The sequence below is a fragment of the Ptychodera flava genome, chromosome 7 (genome assembly GCF_041260155.1).
Source record: "Ptychodera flava strain L36383 chromosome 7, AS_Pfla_20210202, whole genome shotgun sequence".
In the NCBI taxonomy this organism is placed as follows: Eukaryota; Metazoa; Hemichordata; class Enteropneusta; family Ptychoderidae; genus Ptychodera; species Ptychodera flava.
Window position 1 is genome coordinate 8,568,190 of NC_091934.1, and position 26,343 is coordinate 8,594,532.

At 36.4% G+C, this 26,343-nt stretch overlaps 1 protein-coding gene across 1 annotated transcript; it reads left to right on the forward strand.

Moving 5' to 3' along the window:
* The first annotated feature begins 5,089 nt into the window (after window positions 1-5,089).
* LOC139136704 (membrane metallo-endopeptidase-like 1) lies at window positions 5,090-24,504 on the forward strand. Its single transcript, XM_070704514.1, has 21 exons — window positions 5,090-5,289; window positions 7,191-7,360; window positions 7,733-7,822; window positions 8,869-9,030; window positions 9,767-9,850; window positions 10,343-10,560; window positions 12,540-12,605; window positions 12,867-12,983; window positions 13,466-13,552; window positions 13,994-14,127; window positions 17,171-17,393; window positions 17,863-17,961; window positions 18,231-18,308; window positions 18,894-18,997; window positions 20,172-20,230; window positions 20,424-20,475; window positions 20,941-21,139; window positions 21,869-21,934; window positions 22,328-22,429; window positions 22,963-23,039; window positions 23,499-24,504. The coding sequence occupies exons 2-21, from the start codon at window positions 7,216-7,218 to the stop codon at window positions 23,596-23,598; spliced, it is 2,262 nt and encodes a 753-aa protein (XP_070560615.1). The 5' UTR covers window positions 5,090-5,289; window positions 7,191-7,215; the 3' UTR covers window positions 23,599-24,504.
* The last annotated feature ends 1,839 nt before the right edge of the window (window positions 24,505-26,343 follow it).

The window sequence follows — 26,343 nt, forward strand, 5'->3', positions numbered from 1 at the left end:
CGGTATTTGCACGAGTGCTGCGGTGTATTCGGCGGCAGTCCTTTCACGAGCGAAGCGAGTGAAAGGACAGCCGAATACACCGCAGCACGAGTGCAAATACCGCTAGTACGGCGCGCTTGCACTCACAGGCCATGGGGTTCTGTTATTATTACATATGTTCTGTCTGTTATTCACATCATTTATCGAGAGAATCGACGATTAGTCGTGCGTACTACTTATCTGTCAAAGCTTCGGGCGACCCTGCGGAGTTATATAACATTGACATCACTGTAATGAGGCATCGAATCAGATTTCACTTTTCATTGGTCAACGTCGCCACACCCTCTATTTTGATTGGCTAAACTATTGTTTGCTTGTTTATCAAGGATGACGCAAGAGGAACGTCGAGGGCTTGAACTCTGCTTGCGATCGCTCACACATACGTAGCCATAGATAACCAAACGAAGAGAACTTTGAACATTGAACGCTTTTGAGTTTTTCACATTTTTAGCTTGAAATTCTTCTAAATGATCGATACAAATAACAGTTCGAAGATTTTTACGGGAAATTTAAGAGTAAGATACAGCAAACGTAACTTGTCGAACCATCAAATTTCAGTGTTCACCGTGGCACACAAGCACTCACTCAGTCTCTGTTATCAATAGCGTGTAGGACACACAAGCACAGAATAAACTGCATGTAAAAGTGACTTTTTATTGTAAACAGGGAATGTCCGGTGAGAAAACTACTGGCAAAAACGTCTCTGAAAATGTTAACTGTTTAATTGGCTCAGCTGCGCCCGCAGTTACGTGTGTTTCGATGTATGATGGCCGCCGTGGTACGGCGGCCACCGTGTATCCACCATTCAACCATTGAGCTATAAACGGACGTCGCCCGTTGTCAATGTTTTGGCTTCGCTGACAAACAAACTGCTCTTCCGGGTAATAAAAAATCATCCTCACACTATAATAAGTACATGCAATTTTCTTTGTCGTAGTTTTTAATCGGTAATGACGTGCATTTTACTATAACGAGCATCTAACCAGAGTGAAACGAAATCTTGTAGACGACATTTTTTGTGTTTACAAACATAAATAGTTCCGGGTCAAAAATTGGTAAATACTCATTAACATAAAGGAATGGCATCATGTTTTTGGTATTGCACTGCGGTGCAAATACCGGTAGTACGCGCGCGTCGATGCAAGTAAACTGTAGTACATATGTTATAATTAAAGGAATCTCTTGATGGTTACCAAAATGGTTACCATGGCAACACAAACAAAAAGGAACATGGAGTTCATGCTGTGATAAATACACTTATGAGAGCATTTGCATAGTAACTGGGATTACTTTTAATGGAATTTGGAAAAAAATTGAAATTTTAAAACGCAAATAGGTTACTATGGAAACACAGGGCAGTAAAAATGGATATCATATTTTGTCTTTCTAACCCAAAATATGCCTGTGATATAATATTTCTGTTGATTACCGGATTTTTACACTGGACGTTTGGTCTTTCTAACTCAAAATATCCCTTTGATATGACAAATTCTGTTGATTGCTGGATTTTGGGTAGAATCTTTGAAAAACTGGTAATATTTACTCCTGAATGGTTGCCATGGAAACATCTCATATTCAAATGAGCGTGATTTTTTTGTGTGCTAACCACAAAAACCCTTATGATCAATTTTTACATCAATCAATAGTTCTTTAATAGGAATTAGGGAAAAAGTAACATTTTCAATCCCGAAATAGTTACCATAGCAACTTGAAAAATTGAAATAAGTCTGATTTTTGTGTTCTGTGACCAAAACTCCCCCACTAGATAATTTTCATATCAATCAAAGTAATTTTTCATGGGATATTAGAAAAACTGAAATTTTCAACCCCTAAAATGGTTACTATGGAAACATGGGGCAGTCAAATCAATATCGTATTTGGTCTTTTCTACCCAAAATACCCTTACACTGAAATTTTCAGGGAAATTTAACCTATTATAATTCGCGTTATCATTTCTATATGATACTTATATAAATTATTAACATTTTCCCAAAGAAAAACAAGTCATATCTATACATTTATATATGTTTGATGATTCATATAAATTCACTTTGCTGTAAGTGGTACATAAAATGCGTATTCATGTATAGGAATTTGATTTTTGGATTTCATCGATAATGTTAATCTACCATACATGGTGGTCGTACTTGATTATTATACAAGTGCACATGTGTACAAGAAACTTAATTTTGGAATGTCACCGAAATTATTGACTCATTGTAAATCGGAGTCTGTAACAAAACTGTGAATAATCTTTTCCCTACATAAAACTTGCAGTATTTGTGCATATATAGAACCTGTATAATTGACTTGATTATACACCTGCATCTGTAACCTATGGAGCTTCGTGGTACAGTAAGTTTCCTTATCATATACCTACATTCACGTGCCTGTGTAAAGCTATGGGAGAAAGCGCCCTTAGATCCGTGCAATTTTTTTACGTATCACACCCCGGCCCGGTGCCCAAATATGGGCAATCGCGTGCATTTCAGAACTATCTCGATTCTGGTTACTACCCGCGTTGCTATCCACATACGTTCGATTCGTACACAAAGCCAGCGCGAGATTTGGAAAACGTCTGCTCGCTCAGATTGTAGTTGCGCGTGGCGACAGTGGAGCCGCGCCGGTAAAATCGGCTTTTATTTCTAAATTCTTGTGAAATCCTGTGTATACTAAGTGCGTGTCTCTTCATTATAAATTACAAGAAACTGACTTCACGCTTTTGTCCTTCTTACACCTCCATTTCAGCCTTGATCGCTGTTGGTTTCGTAATATAATACGCATATTGCTTTTTGCGCGTTCTAGAATTCTGCATGTAAACAAATGACGTCATTATGTATGTCAATCCGCGACGGGAAGCGGCCATCGCATTAATGAAAAACTGACACAAATGGCGATGAATTTTTGATATCGCACGCATTTTTATCTCCAAAACAATGTTGAATATTATGTAAACTACACATTTATCATTCCATAAGGTATATGATAAAACCTTTACGGCCCTGATACGATTTTTGCGGCCCTTGGTCGTACGGCGTACGGGCCCTTGCACGCTCGGGCCCTTCCGCCGTACGACCTCGGGCCGCAAAAGCCGTATCAGGGCCGTAAAGATTATTATTAGAAGACACGGAGTCCAATAACTTTATGTGTTATTGGACGCTATTTGACCTTTGACCTCAAAACACCTTTACGTCAACACGGGCCAAAAGAAGAGAAAATTCTACATTTTTTACAAAAATATATACTTCTTTATATAGCATTCAGTACTTCACAAATTCAATCATGGTCAGTCAAAAACCTGTGGATTAGAGTCAAATTATGCTGCTGATGTACAATTTCTACCATGTTCTCTACGCAGCGCGGGTTGAAATTTCGTTATGTGCGCTCAGCGGACGCGATCAACGCGTTCCCAGTCTGCTCGCGATCACTCGGTACAGTGCACGACGGGCATCCAAAAGCCCTTCCAAAAGACGCTTAATTTCCACGTTTTTCTTGTATAGTTGGACTAAAAAGGTGTATAAGGTTATTCCCAAAATATCGGCATTTATGTCCTCATACATCGTACGCTTCGGTATTGTCGGAGACGCGTAGCGTCGAGGACAATACCTCCGCTGCACGATGTACTCAGACATAAATCCCGGTATTTTGTAAACACCTTATTATTGTATTTTGAATAGGGTGGTTCAAGTACACATGTGTACAAGAAATTTTCGCTAAAATGTTGATCTATTATACATTGGAATCTATGAAAAAATTGTGAATAATTTTTCCCAATATAAAACTTGAATATCTTTGCATATAATTTACTTGATTAGAATAGTGTGGTTTCAAGTGCATATGTGTACCAGGAATTTGATTTTAGAATTTCACCGAAAATGTTGATGTACTATTCATTGGAGTCCATGAGGAAACTATGAATAATTATTTCCAATACTGAATTACCTAAATATGTGCTTTTACAAGTGTTGAGAAATGATACAAATATACTTGATTCAAATAGGGCGTTTGAAAGTTATTTCACTTCTCATGGTAGTCTAAATGTAAACTATCAAACATTATCCCTGACAAAACGTGCAATACCTGTAATATGTGGCCGTAATCATTGTTATTGATGACAAATGAATTCTACTGCAGACTTGAATTTAAGTTTAAACAACAATAATAATACTGACTGTACACATATGGCTGTGCAGGACTTTCATCACTCTTCAGGGAGTAGAACACGAAACTACTGTGGATACACAAAACAAACCACCCGAAAATTAACCAAACGTTAAAGCACATCAATGAACAACCCTACACATATTTCTTGTCAATCAGAGGTACTTTAGTTTCTAGTCCTTTAAGTCCCCGAACCCTTACAAGTGCCCCAACATACCCTTGACATTTTGAATCGCCATCGTCAATCCTCCCGCCCTCCCCTCCAGAGGTGTTTGTGAAGGAGGCACCGTGGCCCAGTGGTTAGGGTAACGGACTCACTATTGGAGGATGGTGTGTTCGAGACCCGGTTCAAGTCCCGGTAGATCCAGAGTATCGGATTCACTGTTGGAGGACGGTGAGTTCGAGACTCCAGCACGGTGTTGTGCCCTTGAGCAAGGCACTTTACTCCTCAGTGCTTCATTGGGGGTTAGTGGGTTATGCATACCTCATCCTGTAATCGGGCTAACGCATGTTGGATGATTTTTAAAAATAAAAAAAATAAAAAAAAATATAAGAATGCAGCCTTAGTTAGAAGTTATGCGTGAAATCAGCCAGTTGCCATTTTTAAAAGTAACGAAATACGAGAGAGAGAGAGAGAGAGAGAGAGAGAGAGAGAGAGAGAGAGAGAGAGAGAGAGAGAGAGAGAGAGAGAGAGAGCTATTTTAGTGAAACTTCAGAGGGCAGTCATTGTCGACCTCTTGTATCAATATTATTTAGTATAGCTGTCGTATCAGGCCCTCGTCGGCCACACGCGGCTCGAGATCTCGCAACAGCGTGTCAGAACACTTCATCGTATCTGATACAGTTTATATTTAGTCTTCCAATTATCCTCTCAAGTTTCAAAGCAGATATTCGGATGGAAAAACGATCAAGGCAATCGCTTTTTATAATGGTTTCAAATCACAGTTAGTTCGAAACAATAGGTTCATTGAGCCCCTTGTGGGAATGTAAATGCCGTACAAGGATATTTTACTTTTCATGCCTCGACGTCACGTTCGGTCATGTGATAAAAATTGGCTTTAGAAAGTAGCAGAGACGGTAGGCAGCGTGGTGAGTACCAAATATTCCATGTGCTAGTATCGTTCGAAACGGAATTATCATTCAGTGTTTTTTCGATATAACTGCGAAGTGATATGGTTACATTACTGTTGGGCACATCCTCTGATTCGATAGGAAGCGACAAACTGCGCCCCCGCCTTTAAGCAGTTTAAGCAGGGACCTTGGAATTAGTTCCGGAAGATTGAGCAACGAAACCATAAAAATGAAGAATACCAGAATTTTCAGTCGAGCGCGATGTACTATAACTATTGTATTATTGAATTTTGTACCTTTACAAAACTCTCCAGCAAGCCATAATGACTTCAGCAGCAACACTTTAACCTTTTAATCTACATGGGTGATATAGTTTATTTGACAGCCCAGTTATGGTGCGATTCTAATAATTACTGACACGCTATCACAAAGGTCGACCCTTGGCGATCCATGAAATACAAATCGTATTTCAGCGCTGACCCTTGACATTCGATGATATCGCGTTCTCTCCTCATATCAAGATGTAGGTCAGACGAATAAGACTAAGACGGTTGTGGGCGACTGGATGTTCTCTTGAGAAAGCAAATGTTTACGATGCAAACTATGCCGTCCATTTTCTTTTTTCACTTCTCCCATTTTTGACCAATCCCTAATATTTTAGTTTGTTCAGACTATCGTTCAGAGATCATTACAGTGTATTCTGTCCTCTAACGATGGGACATTAGACAAGTATAAGGACAGAATATTAGTCTTATTTGAAGAAGACTTGTTGCAACACTGAGTATTTGGCCTGCTACAACAACCTCCACGCGTGTTGATGGGAAATTGTTGTCGATTATTCATTGCAATGTATTGCATTTTCAAATTTTAGGAGCTATTTTTTCAATTTAAGTTTAAACATTCATGTTTTTTAGTGTATCTACAGTCTCGTAGCTTTGAAATTTATTACGAACACGATTTGAACTAAATTAGGAAATTTGGATGAGAGTAATTATAACGAAATTTTAATGAAATCGGAATATTTACAGCGTAAATTTTGCAAAATGATAGAATTCTGTAAAAAATTAAGATATGTTTTCATCGAACAAACCAACAAAAATACATCGATAATTGTATATCCTTTAAATCGTATTCATTTGTATAAAAATGTTTTATTTTGGTGTAAATGTCATAGAGAAATGAGACAAAATACATAAAATATCTCTAATTGATGACTTTTGAGTCAGGGCACTTTTGAAACGTCCTTTACTTTTTTCATCAATTAGGTCTTAATAAAAACTAAATGTAGTCAGGGCACTTTGGAAGTGACCCTGACTGACTTCACTTTAAATAGATCGAAAAACGTCATTTTGGTTAGGGCAAAACAACAAAACGAGATTAGAACTAGAATTTCAGTAACAAAAAAATAAAGAAAAGTTCACACATTTTCAGTCAAATATAAATATTTTTCATATGTTTTGAACAATATTGCATTAGATACAGTCATGCAATGATTCTTATTCATATCATCAACACAGTGTCGCAAATTTTGGGATACAATTTTAAAAATGGTTACCAAATATGGTACTATATTTTACAAATTTCTTAAATTCTTGAGAAATAGTGCCAATCTAATTATCCCAATTTAGTTCCAATCGTGTTCATGTTACTTCTTAGAATTACATTTCTTGGCGCAATTTTCCTTAAATTAATTTCTATGAAACTGTTTTTGCAATTAAATAGTAGAAATCAAATTTGCTTATTAAGTTGTAAGGAATGACATCATTTATTTATGTGCAAAGGATGATAACGTTTCCATATGCAAAGTTTAGAAATCGTTTCGTGATAACATTGTTTCCTGTCATACAATTATTGTCCAACGCTTTTGAAATGTAGTAACTACACGTCTTGACCGGTTATTTTTACTTTCTGGTTTTCAGTTATCAGTAATAGGGAAACTCAACGATGTCCGCGAGTTTCAGAAACAAAACCGAACGCTGCAGTTTGGAGGAGTCAAACTCGGGTGGAAATAGCTCGAGTAAAGTGAGAGCGTCAACCATTATCTCTGTGGTGCTCTTCTTCGTCTGCGTTGGATTAGCAGCAGCTCTCAGTGAGTGTCATCTTTCCTTTTCTTTGCGATGTTTGCCTTACGCTGTTCATTGAGGACGCAGACTCGTTTTCCTTGCCCGAAGAGGGCGCAATACCAAATTGAGGACGGGATGATGATGATATGTCGAACATCAACAGAGACTTGGAGAAAGACGTTTTTGATTCTATCGTGCGCCGATTCTCTATCACTGAATTTACAAAAATGAGAATTATGTAAACATAATTCCTAGAGGCAATTTCTGGATATTATAGGGTTATTAAAAGGACGGTAAGGTATTGCAGAAACTCAGCTATGACGACATTGATGTTTAGAGTAAGAGTGATAATTCATACTTATTTAGTCTTAATTTTTTTCTTTTTGTATCATTTATAGTTGTCGTCATTTTGAAAAACGACAAGGACTCAGAACCAGTGAGTGGTGGCGACAACGAGTATTGTTTAACTGCTCACTGCGCCATGATGGGTAAGGTCATTGACCGCATGCGATAAAGCTCACGTGCTCGCCTCTTCATTGTTTGAAGCTCGTTAGGGACTGGTTAGTTTGTTCGGCCTGGGGAGGGGCAGGGTGGTGGATTATTCTTTTCCGACTTCAAAAAGTGGCTGATCCCCCTATTCCAACTTTCGAAAACAGGGTGACCTCCCTCATGCTACAAAAATAAAACAAAAGATTAAAATGAAATCATTCAGTATATCTATCTATATATCTATATCTATCTATCTATCTATCTATCTATCTATCTATCTATCTATCTATCTATCTATCTATCTATCTATATATATATATATATATATATATATATATATATATGTTGCCATAAAGCCATTATGGTGATAACCGGGAGGCACATTGTATACATTTTGTATATATATATATATATATATATATATATTATATATATATATATATATATATATATATATATATATATATATATATATATATATATATTTATATACGTCTACTGATCTGGTTGTATACTTTCTGTTTATTGTGTTTGTAATTTTGACACAACGTTTCGTCCTAAAAAAGGACTTCATCAGGTTGATCCTCTACAAAAGGAAAATACAGACAAAAACAGAACAATGTAAGGCTAGTGTCAACACATTACTATGATCATGGCTAACAACGTTTATACTAGCATCCTCCAATGGCTTAAAATTTCACTGGAAAATAATTGGCTGATGATCTTATTCAGATCTAGTGTCAATATATATGTGTGTGATAAATGTAAATATTTGCTTGGTAAAAATGGTAATCTACGACACTGCCTCCATTTTGTGTAATAAATGTATATTCGCCACTAACAGGGTCGTAAAATATTTGCCGTTTACAATTCTAAGATCAGTGCTTTTGCAAATATCCAACAAATGTCTCCCATAATCATTTACTACAGTGTCACATGAAGCACGATCGGGTAGGTGTAAATCAACTGAACTATCATAAGGGGAATTTTTTCAAGTTATTTTTTTACCTGTTCAAAATGTTCAATATCCCCATGATGCATATAGCTGGTGCAATGGCTGGACGAATGAACATTGAGGTTGACCCCTGCGATGACTTCTTTGAATTTTCTTGCGGACGATTTAAGAGAAGGACTGTCATACCTGGGGATAGGTCCGCGATCATGACATTAAGCGAGTTGATGGATGATCTAGGTGCTATGCTGAAAGGTAGGAATATCCTTGTTAGCGAGCCATATTATCTCCTTTGATTTTTTTCTGTAAATTTTACACAAACTTACAGCTTGCGATATGGCGGATGAATGTTGAAGTTTACCTGTGGTATGACTTCTGTTGATTTTCCTGTGGTTCTTGGCTCACACAAACTGTTATTCCTGAAATTTACTAACACAGATTGCTATCTGAACAATTGGGGTACACTAAGATTTGGTTTATGTACCATTTCGATCCTCCATGTAATGTCTTAGATCTGTGTTTAACTGTTGTTTTTAATGGCACCTGAAGTTTGATTGGGTAGATGTAAATTACAGCTTATTCGCGCGACTGAAAGCTGTAACCTCATTGCCATAGTATTTTGTTATCTTTAAGATGGATGACTACTTATTGTGAGGAACGGCAAAAAATATTGTAAATTTCTTTATACTTATGTATGCATTATTACTGTATGTAAGAGTACGTAGACATGACATGGTAGTTAAATGGGTTGCCCCTTTTTTACTTTTTCGCTATAACTTGTTAAACTTCATCATACCCTGGTTTTTCTTCAGCTGACAGCCCTTTATCATAACATTCATTGTCATTGGTTTCAGGCACAGGTTTCATCGAGAAGAGATCAGACTAAAGATAACAAAAACGTTTGTGTGTCGCTTTCATCGTCTTACAAAATATCCGTACATAACTGCTACCTCGACGATTCTCATAAATTCCCTCCCCAATATGATTTCAGATTTGATTGAACAACAGATCAGCGATGATGATCTCGATTCTGTGAAGAATGTAAAGAAAAATTACCAAGCATGTACAGACCTTGGTAAGTCTGTTTGTCTTAGGCCCTCAACGGCAAGTGACCCCTGTAATGTTCCCGTCTATGTTGAAGTTATTCGGTTTTGATTATATGGCCGATCTTGAACTCATTCAAGTTGAAGTCCTGGCAGCGTCTTCATCATCTTCAACTGATCTCTAGTATCCACCGATGTAAATTTTTAACAAAAGGAACACTGCACAGTTTAATAAACGTAACCAGTGTTAATGACAGGTTGACAATATTTGTGCTTCGCAACAAGTTTCGCCAAATTTGTGTATCTTTTTTATCTCTTAGATTACGTTGCTTTCGCTGTTTCAAGTCAACGTTTTCATCTCAGGCTGCCCCGACGCCCTCTTGACAAGTAATCAAGTGATAACAATGAAAATTCCTCTTCTACACTCGAACTTTCAACATTATGTATTGTTTGTCTGATATATTTGGAGGGCATGATTGTATGTATAATATCCAAACACCTGTTTATCTTGTTCGTCTATAAAGACACCATAGAGGAACGGGGCTCTCAACCATTGGTAGACCTGATGGAGAACCTCGGTGGCTGGCCCGCGCTTGGCAATAACTCTGGTGGAAATTGGGATGAGAGTGCCTTTGATCTGGAAGACCAATTAGCATTGGTACGTGGGGAATACGGAAAGAGCGTGATATACCACGCGGATATTGATATCGACAAGAAAGACTCAACAAGGCACATACTGAAGGTAAGATGTCATTTCCCTACGTGTTTCGTCAAGCATCGACTTCTCTTTTTTATCACCTTAACTTTGACGATGGTAAACAATTTTGCTTGAAGAAACATTTGAGGGATCCTTTGGCGCGTGTTTAACGTTTCATGCATTTAAGAACGGGTGTAAACTAAAATGAAAATTAGATGTAATTGCAGTTTAAGGATGCATTCACAAACACCTCGACCCTGGGGGGGGGGGGGGGGGGAGAGATTCCAAAAATGTACTCAGATTTTTTCGAATGCCTCCCTTTACATACTCACAATGCGTTCAAATCCTCTCTGACTTGCAAGAAATGTTAAGGCCCCTCCTCCGCAAAGGAAGGCAAAATTTGGCCGGTATAGTGCGTCGTCAAAAATAACAAATCATAAGACATGGGAGTTTATTGAGAAAACTATTATCATTTCCCAATTAAAAACAAGCTATATCTGTACATTTATATATGTTTGGTAGTTCATGTAAATAGAGTGGCAGGTAAAAAGGCAGGTAAAAGTTCTATGTGTACAAAAAATTTGAATTTTTGATTCCATCGATAATGTTGATTTACTCTACTCGGTACTCGATGAGAAAACTAATAGAAGAACTTTTTTCATATATAAAACTAGCAATATATGTGTATTTATAGACGTTGGATAACTGAAATGAATGTCTTTGATTAGAGTAGCGTGGTTTCAAGTGCACGTGTCTACAAGAAATTTTGGAATTTTAACTGAAATTTTTTATTCACTATACACGTTAGTCTACGACACAACTGTGCATAATATTTCCAATGCAAGATAAAACTAGTAATATCTGTGCATTTATAGACGTTGGATAATATTAGTGTACGTGATCAGAATAGCATGGTTTTAAGTGCATATGTTCACACGCAATTAAATTTCACCAAAAAGTGTTGATTCACTATACATGGGAGTCTATGAGAAGATTGTTAATATTTTTTTTATAATACTAAATTAACTTAATCTGTGATTTTATAAGTGTTTGGCAATTTGACTCAAATAGGATTTTGAAGGTTCAGATGCGGACAACAAATATGATGTAATAATTTCACCAAAATCATATCACTTCTTATGGTTATTAAATAACTTCCCTGATAAAAACTTGCTATATGTGTAAAGACCGTAAGCATTCTTATTGGTTATAAATTAAATCTAGTCCGGACTTGAAGTCGATGCTGACTGTACAGATATGGCTGTGCTGGACGGTCATCAAGTTTCAGGGAGCAGAACAAGAAAGTGCAATTGATTCACAAAACACAACCAGCCAAAGTTAGCCAATCGTTACAGCTTAAACTGACAAGCCAACACATATTTCACATGAATCATAGATAGATTTGTTTCAAGCCCCCCTTTGAGTCCAAAATTCCTTTCAAGTGCCCCCAACACACCCTTGATATTTTCAATTCCTTCCGTCCATACTCCTAACCCGTCCAGAGGTGTTCGTGTATGAAGCTCAAGGATTAAACAACACAACGAGAGATTTCTACTGGTCAAAACCGACTGATATACCAAATGCTCTTGCGGCTAAAGGGAAAACTGAGATCTCCTACCATTCCTCACTGAGCTGCATCGCGAATATAGCAGTGGTTTTTTCATGTCTAAATATATAATCTTATTCAAAGATTATAAAACGCTAACACATTTGAATGCTTACTTTTTTGGGTCAGTTTCCACTTTTTTGGCATGTCCTACACACTGGAGCACTTTAATTCGTAAACGGTCGTTTGAATAATGTAATTGTAAGTAAATAAGAATAAACTGTTATGCATAACATAAACGATAAAATGCCAAGCGCCATCTCTTCAACGGAGTAAATTAATCAATTGCATATTCTTATAACTACGTGATGCTGAATAAACTAAAATGACCGTGTACACTCATAGCCTATACAACATTTAATAATTGACCTTTCAAGCTATTACTTATTTCATACATTTCGATTTTTATGGCTTTCAGCTCGATCAGCCAAGCCTTGGACTTCCTAGTAGGAACTATTATTTGCAAGACCGTCGCGACAACAAGGTTTGATTCTATACAGGCTGTTTGTGATTTATTGTAGTATATCGTACGTGCAAATTTAGCGCATGGCATCTCTCTATCGTTTCAACTTCAAGTCTATGGGTTACTATCTTCCTCGAAAACGTCGATAGTGTTCGGATGTTGCGATTTCAGGTTTCAGTCTATGTTTGTAACAGTTTTTCAGAGCCAGAGAAATATAATTTGTACATTTAATGAGTAATGTCTGCTCAAGATCTAGAGTAGATTCGTTTATTTCTTATTCAGTATTTGCAAGCGTATCTGGAGTACATGACGACTATAGCAACCATGTTGGGTGCAGACGCAGATGTTGCAGCTGAAGACTTCAATGATCTGATTGAGTTTGAGATTAAACTTGCTAATGTGAGTTAATGGTCTATATAAGTTGCCATTCTACATCAACCTTCCTCCCGTTCCTTGTTTCTTCTCCTTTTATCTCTGTCTGTTCGTCCGTAAGTCCGCCTGTTTGTTTGTCTGTCTGTTTTTCTGTCTGTCTGTCTGTCCTTCTGTCAGTCAATCTGTCTGTCTGCATGTCTCCCATGTGCCTACTGTAATATATGTATTTCTGTTTTATCAGTTTTGTCCCTTCCCTACTCTTTTTCAAGTTAGCGAGGGTGTTCATTTGCTTTTGCTTTATAGTTTGCTTCAATCGGCCTGTGAACTACTTCCTATGTTGATACTGTCGATGAGGCATTTATGTCTGTCTGTCTGTGTGTTGGTTGTTGGGTGGATGGGTGACTGGGTGGATGGACGGATGGATGGATGGATAGATGGATGGATTGATTTTGATTGGGCACTATTCTTCTTTACTTATTAAAACACATAAATCTTCATTTTTTTGCTAGTTGACAACACCAAAAGATCAACGTCGTGACGGCAATGCATTGTACAACAAGATGGCAATCGCTCAACTCCAGTACAATGTGACAGGGGTAATGTATCTAGCAGTGCTCAGGGAAGTTCTTTGAAAGGAAACACAAGCAACCTTTATATGTTTCCAAAGGCAGAAAGTGAATTCACTCTTCAAAGAAATAAGATAAGTCCACGGAATTTTTGATGGATTCCTTGCAAATTGCCAACATTGAACTTGGCTTGATTTCTGAAATAAAGTTCGTACAGTTTCTTTGGCATTGTCTGGTTTAAATTGAGTTTATTATATATAATTTTCTTCAACAAATCACATATTGAAACTTGGCTTCGCAATTTGGTGTGAGAGTAACATAGAAATGACATGTTGGTAGAATTCGCTAAAGTCAGAAACACATAAAGGCGCACAAACAAGCAACGACATCCGAAGTGACCACTCCTCGGTAGAATGGCAAATGATTGCGTGTAATACAAACTATACGAAATATGGCTTTTTCTTTTTTCAGTTTGATTGGCTCGATTTCTTCCGTCAGTTAGGAGCAAGCTGGTCCGATGATCTCCAGGACAGTGAAGAGATAGTTGTTTATGAACCACGATACGTCAGAGAAATTACTGAGGTTGTTCAGAACACTCCAGACAGGTATCGTTTATAATTCATAAAATTCAACGCTTTCGATATTTACACTTTAAACTATTTATTCAGCAATGAGCGAAATGACTTTGTATAGTTTAAGAGACTCTGTCATATGTGAAGAGTTCAAGTCAATCAGTAGACAGTTTAGGATACATTCTCAAAACGAAACACAAACGAGATGTGCGCTATATACGTACGCTAATTCTAGCCACCATTTGATAGCGAGCAAACACTAGCTCGTATACGAACCAAGCGACCTAGCAGCCGATACAGCCCGCTGTGTTACGTAGAGGATAACTATTTGTGACACAAGCGTTGATGAAGAAGGTGGAAATCTTTGATAGCTCATTTAAGTGGCCTTACAAAAATGGCAAAACTAGCTGCAAAAATGCACAACTCAATGCAAATTTCATCAGAATGTATACATATCACATTAAGATGATCGCTAAGAACATGTCAACAAAAGCAATTAGACGGGCAGTTTTTTGAAAATCAAATTTTTGGACTAAAATGGCATAAATTATTCCAAAACAAAATTGCAGATTTCATCGTAATTTTTAATGTATCATATTTAAATAACTCCTTGAAACCTGCATACCGAATACCAAAGCTATAGACAAGCATTTTTGGAGAAACACGTTTTTGACCCAAAAGTGGCAAACACAGCCCTAAAACTACAAAATTGCAGATTTCATAATTATTTCAATACATCACAAATAAGATAACCCTTAGGACCCTGTATACCAAGTATCACAGCTATCAGATAAGCAGTATTTGAAAAACAAATTTTTTGACCACAAATTGCAAAAATTGCCCAAAAATACAAAATTGTAGATTTCATCATAATTTGCATACCACTTTTGAGCATCCTTATGAACCCGTATACCAAATATCAAAGCGATCAAACAAGTGGTTTTGGTGAAATAAATTTTTAACCAAAAATGACACAAAATGCCTAAATATAAATTTGCATATTTGGGCGTAATTTGAACAAATCTCTGTGAAATCGGTCATCCCTAGGGACCTATAAAAGCTATCTGATCTTTAGTTTTGAAGATTTTAAAAATTTTTAGTCCCTTACACCCTGTTGGGTGTGGCAGAAATACGTCATTGAGATTTCATCATAATTTGAACATCCCTGAGATAATGTCAACCAAAGCTATCTGATGAATATTTAAAGAATCAAATTTTTGGCCCAAAATGGCAAACTTTGCCCCAAAATAACCAAAATTTCGGATTTCAGATAGCATATTAAAAATAACTCTTGAAATCTGTATACCAAATATCAAAGCTGTCAGACATGCACTTTTTGAGATTCAATTTTTTGACCAAAATTGGGAAAACTTGCCCCAAAATACAAAACAACAGATTTCATGACAATTTCAGTATATCACATTAGGCTCATCTGTAGGACCCTGTGTATCAAATTATCGGTCTAAGCTATCAGAAAAGTAGTTTTAGAGAAACACATTTTTTTGGCCAAATTGGCCAAATTGCCGCAAAAATACAAAACTGCAGATTGCATCCTAATTTTAATATATCACTTTCAGTTCATCTGTGGGAACCTGTATGCATAATTCCAAAGCTATCAGACGAGTAGTTTTCGAAAAAAACACTTTTTTGACCAAAAATGGCAAAAATTGTCCCAAAAAATACAAAATTGTAGATTTCATCATAATTTGAATATATCACATTTCGCTCATACCTATTAACCTGTATATCAACCTAAAAAAACTATAAAACTATAAACCTAATATCAAAGCTGCCACAAAAATACAAAACTGCAGATTGCATCCTAATTTTAATATATCACTTTCAGTTCATCTGTGGGAACCTGTATACATAATTTCAAAGCTATCAGACGAGTAGTTTTGGAAAACACATTTTTTGACCAAAAATGGCAAAAATTGTCCCAAAAAATACAAAATTGTAGATTTCATCATAATTTGAATATATCACATTTCGCTCATACCTATTAACCTGTATATCAACCTAAAAAAACTATAAAACTATAAACCTAATATCAAAGCTGTCAGACAAGCGGTTTTGATGAAAGAAATTTTTCGACCAAAAATGGCAAAAAATGCCTTAAAATACAAATTTGCATATTTCTGCACAATTTGAACAAATATGAAAGGGATCATCCAAGGGACCAAGGTACAAAATATCAAAGGTATCTGACCTGTAGTTTTGAAGAAGAAGATTTTTTAACGATTTTTTGACCAAAAATGACAAAAATCGCATGAAAATGCAAATATGCAAACTTCACCACGATTTGAACAAATCCAAGTGAAATCACCCTAAGTAAACTGTATAATAAATTTCAAAGCAATCGGACATTCGGTTTCAGAGAAGAAGATTGTTTTACCAAAACCAGCAAAACATGCCCCAAGAATACAAATATGCAATTTTCACCACGATTTGAAGAAACTTAACCGAGAGGTCACCCCAGGTGAACTGCATATGGAATTTCCAAAAGCAATCGGATTTGCGCTTTCAGAGAAGAAGGCAATTGTTGACGGACGACGACGGATAATCAGCCTATTTGATAAGCTCCGCGAGGCTGACAGCGGAATTAAAAATGATAAATCTCAGCCAAAATTGACCCTAGTTTGTGTCGTGATTTGCAAAATTCAGCCGTCGCAACAACGTAAGGACAGAGCTCAGTGCAGACACATCGGAAGTCTCTTTCAGAATCCCACATGCCCGCGATAACTAGACGAAGTGTAGGGTCCCGCCAGCGGCGGTAATAAAGTGTTTGCAAGGCAGAAGTATGAATTTGCCGAAATCAAAAAATTGTCCCAATCGGGCAAGTAGAAGCGGCGATTCCGATGAACAATTTATTTTTTTTCTTTCTGTTCTCATAGATTAAGGTGTGCTTTTGACTTACAGTCTCTCCACACAAGTTAATAAACTTTATTTATTGAACATGTATTGTACATTAAGTGTATGCTCCATATATACATATGGCAAAGTACATGTAAACTGTGTAGTTACCAAACAAATGTTTTTAATCATTTTAATTGCATGGCGTCGTTTCCTCTGACAGGACGATAGCCAATTACATCGTTTGGAGCATCACCAAAAACGGGATTAGTCAGTTGAGTTCTAAGTTTAGAGACGTTGAACAGAGATATAACGAAGTTTTGTACGGCGCTGCTTCTGAGAGCGCCAGATGGCAGACATGTGTAAGTCACGTGAACAGCGTCATGGGTTTCGCCGTTGGACGCATGTTTGTCGACGTTCACTATGACGAGGAGAGCAAAGTACGAGTAAGTTAGCAACTTTGCTTAATGAGGGCGCTATTTTGTTTCATAGACCAGTTTTTGGCGGTTGCAAAGTGTGAGGATATTATGAACGACTTGAAAGTACACTCCAATGCAGAGCGTTCACATTGTCATCGGAGTCTGCACGTCCATTTGTATTGGAGGTGTTGCTTTTGTATATGACAGTTCGGTTTGATGATTTTGATTTCGAAATTCCATGTACCTAAGGAACGATGTATCTGAGGAAACTTACGAATATTGGGGCTTTAATGATGTATATCCTGCAGATACACATCTCGATAACGATGTCGCCTCTCTGCCTCGCAAGGGCGCTTTACAATGGCAGTTTGTGATATGCATTGCAAACATGATGCAAGTTGCAAAGCAAAACAGACAACACATTATGTTTTATCAAAAATCTTGTTCACATAATTATATCAGAAACTATGACAGATATTTTATTTTATATTCGAAGACGAATAAAATGATAGACTTTGTCCAAGAAGCGTTTCTTGAACTTGTCGATGAATCAGAATGGATGGACGCACCAACAAAAGTAGTCGCCAAGGAGAAGGTATGGGTAGACACACAGATACCATGATAGAAAAGCCGAAAGAATGAAACAGAGACATGGTAATATTGACTGTGGATTGATATGTGTGGAAGCTAATATTATAACTTAAATGACATTTCTGGTCATATTTATACAAAATTTAAATGAGAAACTTTAATGTCGCGTATAATAATAATGATACTATGAGTGATGTTTGTGACAATGGTTATATTTAAGTGAAATAGAAATTGTATTGATTTGTATGTACCCAATCTTCGTTTGACCTTCAGGCCGAAGTTATGAATCGTCAAATTGGTTATCCAGACTGGATTAAGGACGATGAGAAATTGAATGATTACTATATAAATGTGAGTCAAATTTACAATGCAATGTCTTGGTAGCTAGCAAAATGCACTCTCATATTGACAATTCAAGGTTTTTAAAAAAAATGAACTTGAATTTTCTATCACTCCTCCCATGAATGACAGCATCGAAACTCAGAATCAAAATGAATATATATATCTATCTATATATATATCTATCTATCTATCTATCTATCTATCTATCTATCTATCTATCTATCTATCTATCTATCTATCTATCTATCTATCTATCTATATATATATATATATATATATATATATATATATATATATATATATATATATATATATATATATATATATATATATATATATATATATATATATACTTGTTTAGTTCAAGATCAGCTGGAGTAGAGTGCTCAATACTATACGAAACAAATTTGTAGTGGAAATGTAATATTTTAGATTATCCTGATCAACTCAGTTGTGTTATAATACTATATATATATATATTATATGATATATAGGCTTACATCAAGCTTTGTTAAAGTTGTTAGCTTGAAGTTTACCTGTTCGTTGCATCAATTTTTGAACCACTGTTATGCCAGTATTTGTTGTTTGATACAGTATAACTTCGATGCTGGAAAGTATTTTGAAAATTATCTGAAGTATCTGAAAGAGAAAACTCAAAGAAAGTTTGAATATCTCAGGAAACCGGTGGACAAGCTCCAGTAAGTAGAAATTTTCCCTCCCACCTGCATACATGTTTACAGCAAAGGGAGGTAATCGGCTAAACATTTCCATCGTCTGCTTGTCTGTCTGTCTGTCTGTCTGTCTGTCTGTCTGTCTTTCTGTCTGTTGGTCCACCTGTCCAGCGGCTCGTCTGTCTGTGTATGTATGTATGTATGTATGTATGTATGTATGTATGTATGTATGTATGTATGTATGTATGTATGTATGTATGTATGTACACATCGGTCTGTCACACAGCAGAATGTGAAACAACTATCCGTTCAGCAGGATACATGTTAGTTTGCTTTACATCGCCACAAATATCAGTGGCTCCCGGCTTGACAGAGACTTGTTGCCTGAAAAGAAGATTTTCCAACACAATAGGGCTCCGTTTTCAGTATAAACATAAAGGTATAAAGCATACGACCATGCGTCAACATAACCGCTGTGTAGTTCAAAGGATTTAATAAGAAAAATTATGGTAAAACTAGAGATAAAAAGAAAAGGCAAAAAGATAACACTGATCGGATTTCTGTTGCGTTGTGGCCTTTAGTTTTGATCACAATCGTTTGTCGAGCTTTTATATCTTTATTTATGGCTAAGAAGGATATTAAAATTGTTCCTTGGAATTTTGTTTTTATCTGGAAGCATGTGGAAGTGCTCAGATTTTGTTCTGTCAACACTGCCTGTGTATGTAAATGGCTCTTTTATCGGGGACGGTTTGTGAAATGTAGACCTTAAGTCAAAGTCATCAAAACAATGTAACCAGTAGGAGATTTCGCTAGTGCGTTAAATAGAAATCGCTCATCGCCATTGAAGCTTTGCCAAAACATCAGAGGAACAATATCCAACAAGCGTTCTGCGTGCTATCAGCCAGTTAATACCTAACACAAACATTCAAATTGCACAGTGCTCTTGAAAGATATACGAATGGTAAACTGTATTTAGATTTTTTTAATAACTTGTATATGACTTTTCCTGTTTAGTCATAAAATGTTGTCTTTAGTGTCTAAAGCTTGGATTATTACGTTTATAACTATACAGTTAATTGGTTATGATCAGTTATAGGATATTTCAAATGCACAAGACAACAGCTTCAATGGATACCCATCTCAGTGTGATTGTACTATTCAATCCTTGTTTCACAAATTCTTCCTGCTTTTATTTCAAAAGGTGGTTGGCCGGCCCTGCTATTTTCAACGCTTACTACAATCTTAGGACGAACAGTGTCAGTAAGTTCATGTACTTATTTGAGTTCAAAAATATCGGAAAGGAATACATCTGATTGGCCTCATGTTCTGTATACCTTCGATTGTATCGCCAACTACGTTTGCATACAAGATTAAACCTTTGCCTTTTTATATAAACAACTGCAAGACATATTTCTGTCATTTATAAACGGTTTGTCCGCCATTTATGTTACAGCTTTTCCTGCCGGCATTCTTCAACCACCATTGTATCACAAAGACTCGCCAGAGTAAGTATTGCTCTTCTTATAATTTGGATACTAGAACCTTAAGATCTAACATGTTATTTGATCAGCTTATGATAAGGATCGTTTATTTATGCATCACGTCCTGCTCCCATTTTGCGCAAGACCTCGCTCTTATCAGATGCATATCATGGTGGTCAGAGGTCACAGACACTGTTGTAATGGTAATTTTCGGCCATGAATGAGGACGTTGTAACATCAGGTGAGCAACCGTGATGTTCCAAATATCACTGGTATGTGACTCCCTTTCTCTGGTTCAAGAGTATCAGACTTGTTTAATGTGTGATAGTATATTATTCCAATCACTGATTTTGATTGCTTCGAAGCCGCCGAAAATTCAAACCCGGATCCTTGAGAAAATTTCAAATTATTCTTTTGCATGTAAAAGATCATTACACAGTTTTTAAAAGGCACACTATCTTTTACTAACACCAGTTTCAATTTTTGTAGGTACTTGAATTTCGGTGGCATCGGCAAGATGATTGGTCACGAGATCACTCACGGTTTCGACGACATGGGGCGACAGTTTGATAAGGACGGTAACCTTGAACAGTGGTGGACTGAGGAGTCTATTGAAACGTACGTAGGCAGAGCGCAGTGCATTGTGGACCAATATGATAACTACTACATGGAGGAATGTAACATGACGGTAGGTTTGACTCATCGTCAGTACCATACCTTTAAAAATTGAAGTAAACTTTCAATAGAGGGCGAGAGCTCTTTACACTTGAATTATTTTCCACCTTCCAAATTGTCGATTTCAGGCTATGGGCATATCGTACAATACTAAAGCTGCCTTTTTTCGGGGGGGGGGGGGGTTGGGGGGGTTGGTGGGCTTCTACAAAATTTTCTCTGAATTTTTCCAATACCAGATCTCAACATCTCTAAAAATTGAAGTACCCCTTCCAAGTCAATATAAATTTAAAGACCCCTATCTCAATAGAATTTATGTCTTCGGTCTAATAGCTTCCAAATTTGACACGTAGCTTCTTAGTCAATTTGAAATTTCATGAAACTGTTACCGATCTTTAAAAAGTTTATCCTGTTAATCAAAACAAGGGTTTATACAATTTTACTGTCGGGGTATCATATGTGCCCGACACTGATGTGTCACTGGTTTGTCTATCGCACAAATTATCGTGGCAAAAAAGTGCCAAACACAAGGAGATTATTGTAATTCAATCACACAAGTGTTAGACCTTTGACTGTTCTCCTCAACAGAGAATCCTCAATTTGAAGAAAGTAAGTAGTTTCTCGTTCCTTTGGCTCCATAGGTTTACACGTTTGATATTATTTCAATAAGTCACCCGAGACAAAACCAGGACCGCTATGCAAACTGCTTATCGCGATCACATATACGTTACCTTTCTCTTCGTAGTTGAACGGAGTCCAGACTCTGGGAGAAAATATTGCCGACAATGGCGGTTTGAAAGAGACCTACAGGGTAGGTAATAACGTTGTCGGCAAATCTCTGAATGTTTTCATATGATAAACAAAAAATCTGACAGTGTTAATTCAGTATCAATGTGCGGCCATTACCATGGCAGTGTACGATCAAACGACAGATATTTGCATAATAAAAAACGTTTCAACCAATTGTTTTCTCTGAGAAAATCTGGAGTATTAATTAACACACATCACTATCGTTTAGAATCCTGGTCATGATGTTTTCTTTGAAATCGTAACGTTGTCTGTAAACTCATTCAATTGATTTTGTTTCCTATTGAGAGAAATTGAATATTGAGAGAGGTAACGGTCTATTATTGTCCATGCATTGTTATAAATATCTTGTTAAAAATGAGCATGTAGAAATTATTTTCCTCATTCATAAATCCAGGGTTACCGTAAGATGGTGGAAGAGACAATGGACGGCGAAGAATTGCGATTACCTGGCATTGGTTTGACCCAAGACCAAATGTTGTTCGTCAACTTTGCCCAGGTGCTTTTCTATTAACATTCCCTTTTTTACCGCCTCTAACGCACTTTCTATACGTCTGTCGTTGTTTTATCATTCATTTTTAGCTGGGCACTATCACTTGTCAGATACAGAGAGAAAATTAATTGTTATACATTCTGAAACATAATGACAGAGTTGTCCGGCGACAAAATATTTCAACAGCCGTTTATGAAAAATAAAACAATGACATAATTTGTGATATCCACAAGATACCTGATACCATTACTATAAGATAGTCTAGTATTCATAACGGCGGCTTTACCAAGATCAAAAACGTCGCTCAGAGTGCTAAAGGCAATGTTGTTTTTGCACGCATTGGCGACCTTGTCGTATTTCAGCGCGGTTGTACTTGATACTCATTCTATGGTTGATTTTTAAGTACATTACTTTTGGAGGCACAAAGACACAAGCACATACACATAACATAAAGACACATAAATGACTTTTCCATCATAACCAGTGTCGCATATTCATAATTATGAATGGTTTACTATTGGACAAACGTTCAATCATAGATGTGGTGCAGCAAGTACACCGAGCAGGGAGCAAGGAATGCAATAATAACTGGTGTTCACAGCCCTGGACCTTACAGGTCAGTTTTTTACAATACAATACAGTACTCTTCTGTTCAACTTAACAAAGAAAATTATGGTGCATTGAGAATATTTTATAACGTAATGTTTTTTTTCAACATTGCAAGATCAGATTATATCAGTTGGAATAAAACGCTCCCTTTTCAAAGGCATTTTGGCAATAATGTTTCAAAATTGCTTCAAGTAATGCGGTTTTTAATTGGTACATGTAAGTTGGCCGTAAAGTTGCCTAGGTAAAGTGAATTAGAGATTGCTAAATGGGATATATTCTCACGGACTATTTCGGTAGAATTCATCAATGCTCATTCAAACAAACCGTTCGAAGTTGATTAATAAAAGTGAAATACGCGCTTTAAGACAAAAGGCTGATAATGAGATGTGTTTTTTTAATATTGCATTTTTTATATATAAATTTTCTGCACGCTACCTAAAACCAATTTATAATGTTTTATCTTTAGGGTCGAGGGATCAATCTCTAACCTACCCGAGTTTGCTAAAGTCTTCAATTGCCCGGCGTCCAGTCCTATGAACCCCGACAAGAAGTGTACTGTGTGGTAGTCAAGTTAAATGGTGGCGCTGTCAGTGATCTTTGACCTGGCATGCCGGGACTACTGGAAACTATTCTTTGTTCATCAAATGTTTGATCAACGTCATAGTGAATTTAATTTTATATCCCAAATTTACCTCGAAATGTAAAATACATAGTTAATTTTTACCTCAGATTTATACAATCTGCTTCCCGCTTGAACTTAACAGATAGTTGAACGACATTTCTGTCGCTTCCATGAAGTAAGTCAACACTTTATTTTGCATTTCTTGCGGATTTTGGTCAAAATTTTAAGTGATCTATTTTAACATTATTGTCTAAAATATCAACCTGTCTGACAGCTGTCCTGCTTGGCCGTTTTAATCTTTCTCTGTTTCCAACGTCGAAAGAATTAACGAGGTATAAAGAACATGAAACATTTCAGGGGAATTTGCAATCATGATTAAAGGACGCATGCAGAAGACGAAACACATTTCTTTGATAGCACAATGATGATTTTGTAAGTTTTCTGGACGTTCCTGGTCATTGATTATGGAAACTTAATTTGTTGAGAAAAACTGTTATAACACCAGTAGAAATATTGCTATTATTTATGATATGAATATGTTTAGATTATATTTAAAATGCTATAATTATATCTACTAATATCATACACAGTTTTATTTTGCTGCTTTATAAATTTAAATGATTTCAACATTTTCAAAGTCCCATTTAATTGTAGAGCACGATACTTAATGTGTGTTGGTATTTTGAATTTGTGTAGCCTTGACTGAAACCTTCGTGCAGGCGTTTAAAAACGACGTCATTTTAAATTTTTGCGATTGTTGTTTCGCAGCTAGTATTTCATTATCTTAAACAGAATATCCAATTAAACTGCGTGCAGGCTTCCAGTGTATCAGAGCGCTATTAAAGCCTTTATGTACGGTCTATAGTATCTTTATTTTAATGTTCCCTTGTGGCCTATTTAGTAACTGAAGTAAATATACTTATAGAGCTGAAGCAGAAACACAGATAACTACAGTAAACATGTTGCAAGGGTAAAGAATATGTCAATCCATATGTGGTAAACCATTTTAGGAACATGACAACTGATGCCAGAGCAGATTGTCGGTCGCGTAATTTCCTGAATATGAGTGCACATCCTTATACTTTGCTATGGGCCCTGGTCAATCTCTGACATCGGATGGCATATGATGTACAAATTGCGATACACATTCTTTCAAACCCTGAAGATTGTTGTAATGTGAAATATCAGCCTTGCTTTTTATTCAATCCATCATCAAACATGCATTGCCCGATTACAGGATGAGGTACCCAGTACCCACTGCTAAGTGGAGTAATGAGGAGAAAGTGCCTTAGGGAACAACACCATGTTGGAGTCTCAAACTCGTCATCCCCGTCCAGACAGTGAATCTGTTTGTCCATGCTTACCGGGTCTCGAAATCACCATCCTCTGATAGTGAGAATGATGCCTTAACCTTGTCCCACGGTGTCTTGTGTCAAAGAAAATGCAGCCACTCGACTGCAATTCGTGCAAGTGATATGCAAGTTCCTATTCTTTCCCCCCAAAATTACCAAAGGACTTTCAATAATGTGATATAAAGTATCTTCGATGTACATAAAAAGGTTTGTCAACTTTGATTATGTCAATCAAGTTACATGTATATCTAAATGAGAAAACATCATTCTATATGACGTTCAATGTTATATCACAGTGTATTTAATGTACACAGGAAGCGTCGTCAACTATGATCAAGTCAATTCAGACATAGTGTTAATAATGAAAGTTTGTTAAATATGCAACTTAGTATTAGGATGAAGTAAAACTGCTAAATGACTTCCAATAATGATAGAGCTTAGTATCGTCAATGTACATAGCAAGTTTCGTCAACTTTAAACAAGTCAATTCACAGAAATATTAACCCTCATTAGAAAACTTCGTAAAATATGCAAATTTGTAAAAGATGGACTAAAATTACATAATGACTTTCATATAAACTGTATTCCCAAAATATACTTAAACATCTACTATTTATCTTGTCAACGAAGCGTATATATTTGTAAAATGTTGTTGATGTTTGAATTGTAGTCCGGACAAGAATTTACTTGTCACCAATAACAATGCCGTTAACACATGTGTTCAAACCTACCTTCTGACTTGCTATAATTGCGAAGTCCTACTCAAAGGAAGGCAAAATTTGGCCGATATAGTGCTTTGTCCAAAAATATCAAATCATAGTACAAGGGAGTCTATTTGGCATTTTATTATTATCCTTATTATTAACATTTTCCCAACAAGAACAAGTTATATCTATACATGTATATATATGTTTGATGATACATGTAAACTTACTTTGCTTGAAGTGGTAGATAAAGTGATCTACTATACATGGTGGTCGTACTTGATTAGAATAGGGTGGTTACAAGTGCACATGTATAAATAAGGTTAATTTTGGCATTTCACCGAAAAGTTGACTCACTATACATTGGAGTTTGTGACGAAACTGTGAATAAGTTTTTCCCAACATAAAACTTGCAATATTTGTGCAAATATAGACCCTGTATAATTGACAAACTTGTACTTTAAAAATTATTATTTCACTCCTCATGATAGTCTACATGTAAACTATCAAACATTATCCCTTACAAAATGTGCAATATCTGTTATATGTGTAAAGGCCGTAATCATTGTTATTGATGACAAATGAATTATAATGCAGACTTGAACTCAATTTTAAACAATAATAATAATGCTG

What these genes read in the sequence shown, in the direction of transcription:
- LOC139136704 (XM_070704514.1), top strand. Translation starts at nt 7,216, where the DNA reads ATGTCCGCGAGTTTCAGAAACAAAACCGAACGCTGCAGTTTGGAGGAG. An exon ending in TCCAGTACAATGTGACAGGG is followed by an intron (nt 13,553 to 13,993) that starts GTAATGTATCTA and finishes TTCTTTTTTCAG; the next exon opens with TTTGATTGGCTCGATTTCTT. An exon ending in CACAGCCCTGGACCTTACAG is followed by an intron (nt 23,040 to 23,498) that starts GTCAGTTTTTTA and finishes TTTTATCTTTAG; the next exon opens with GGTCGAGGGATCAATCTCTA.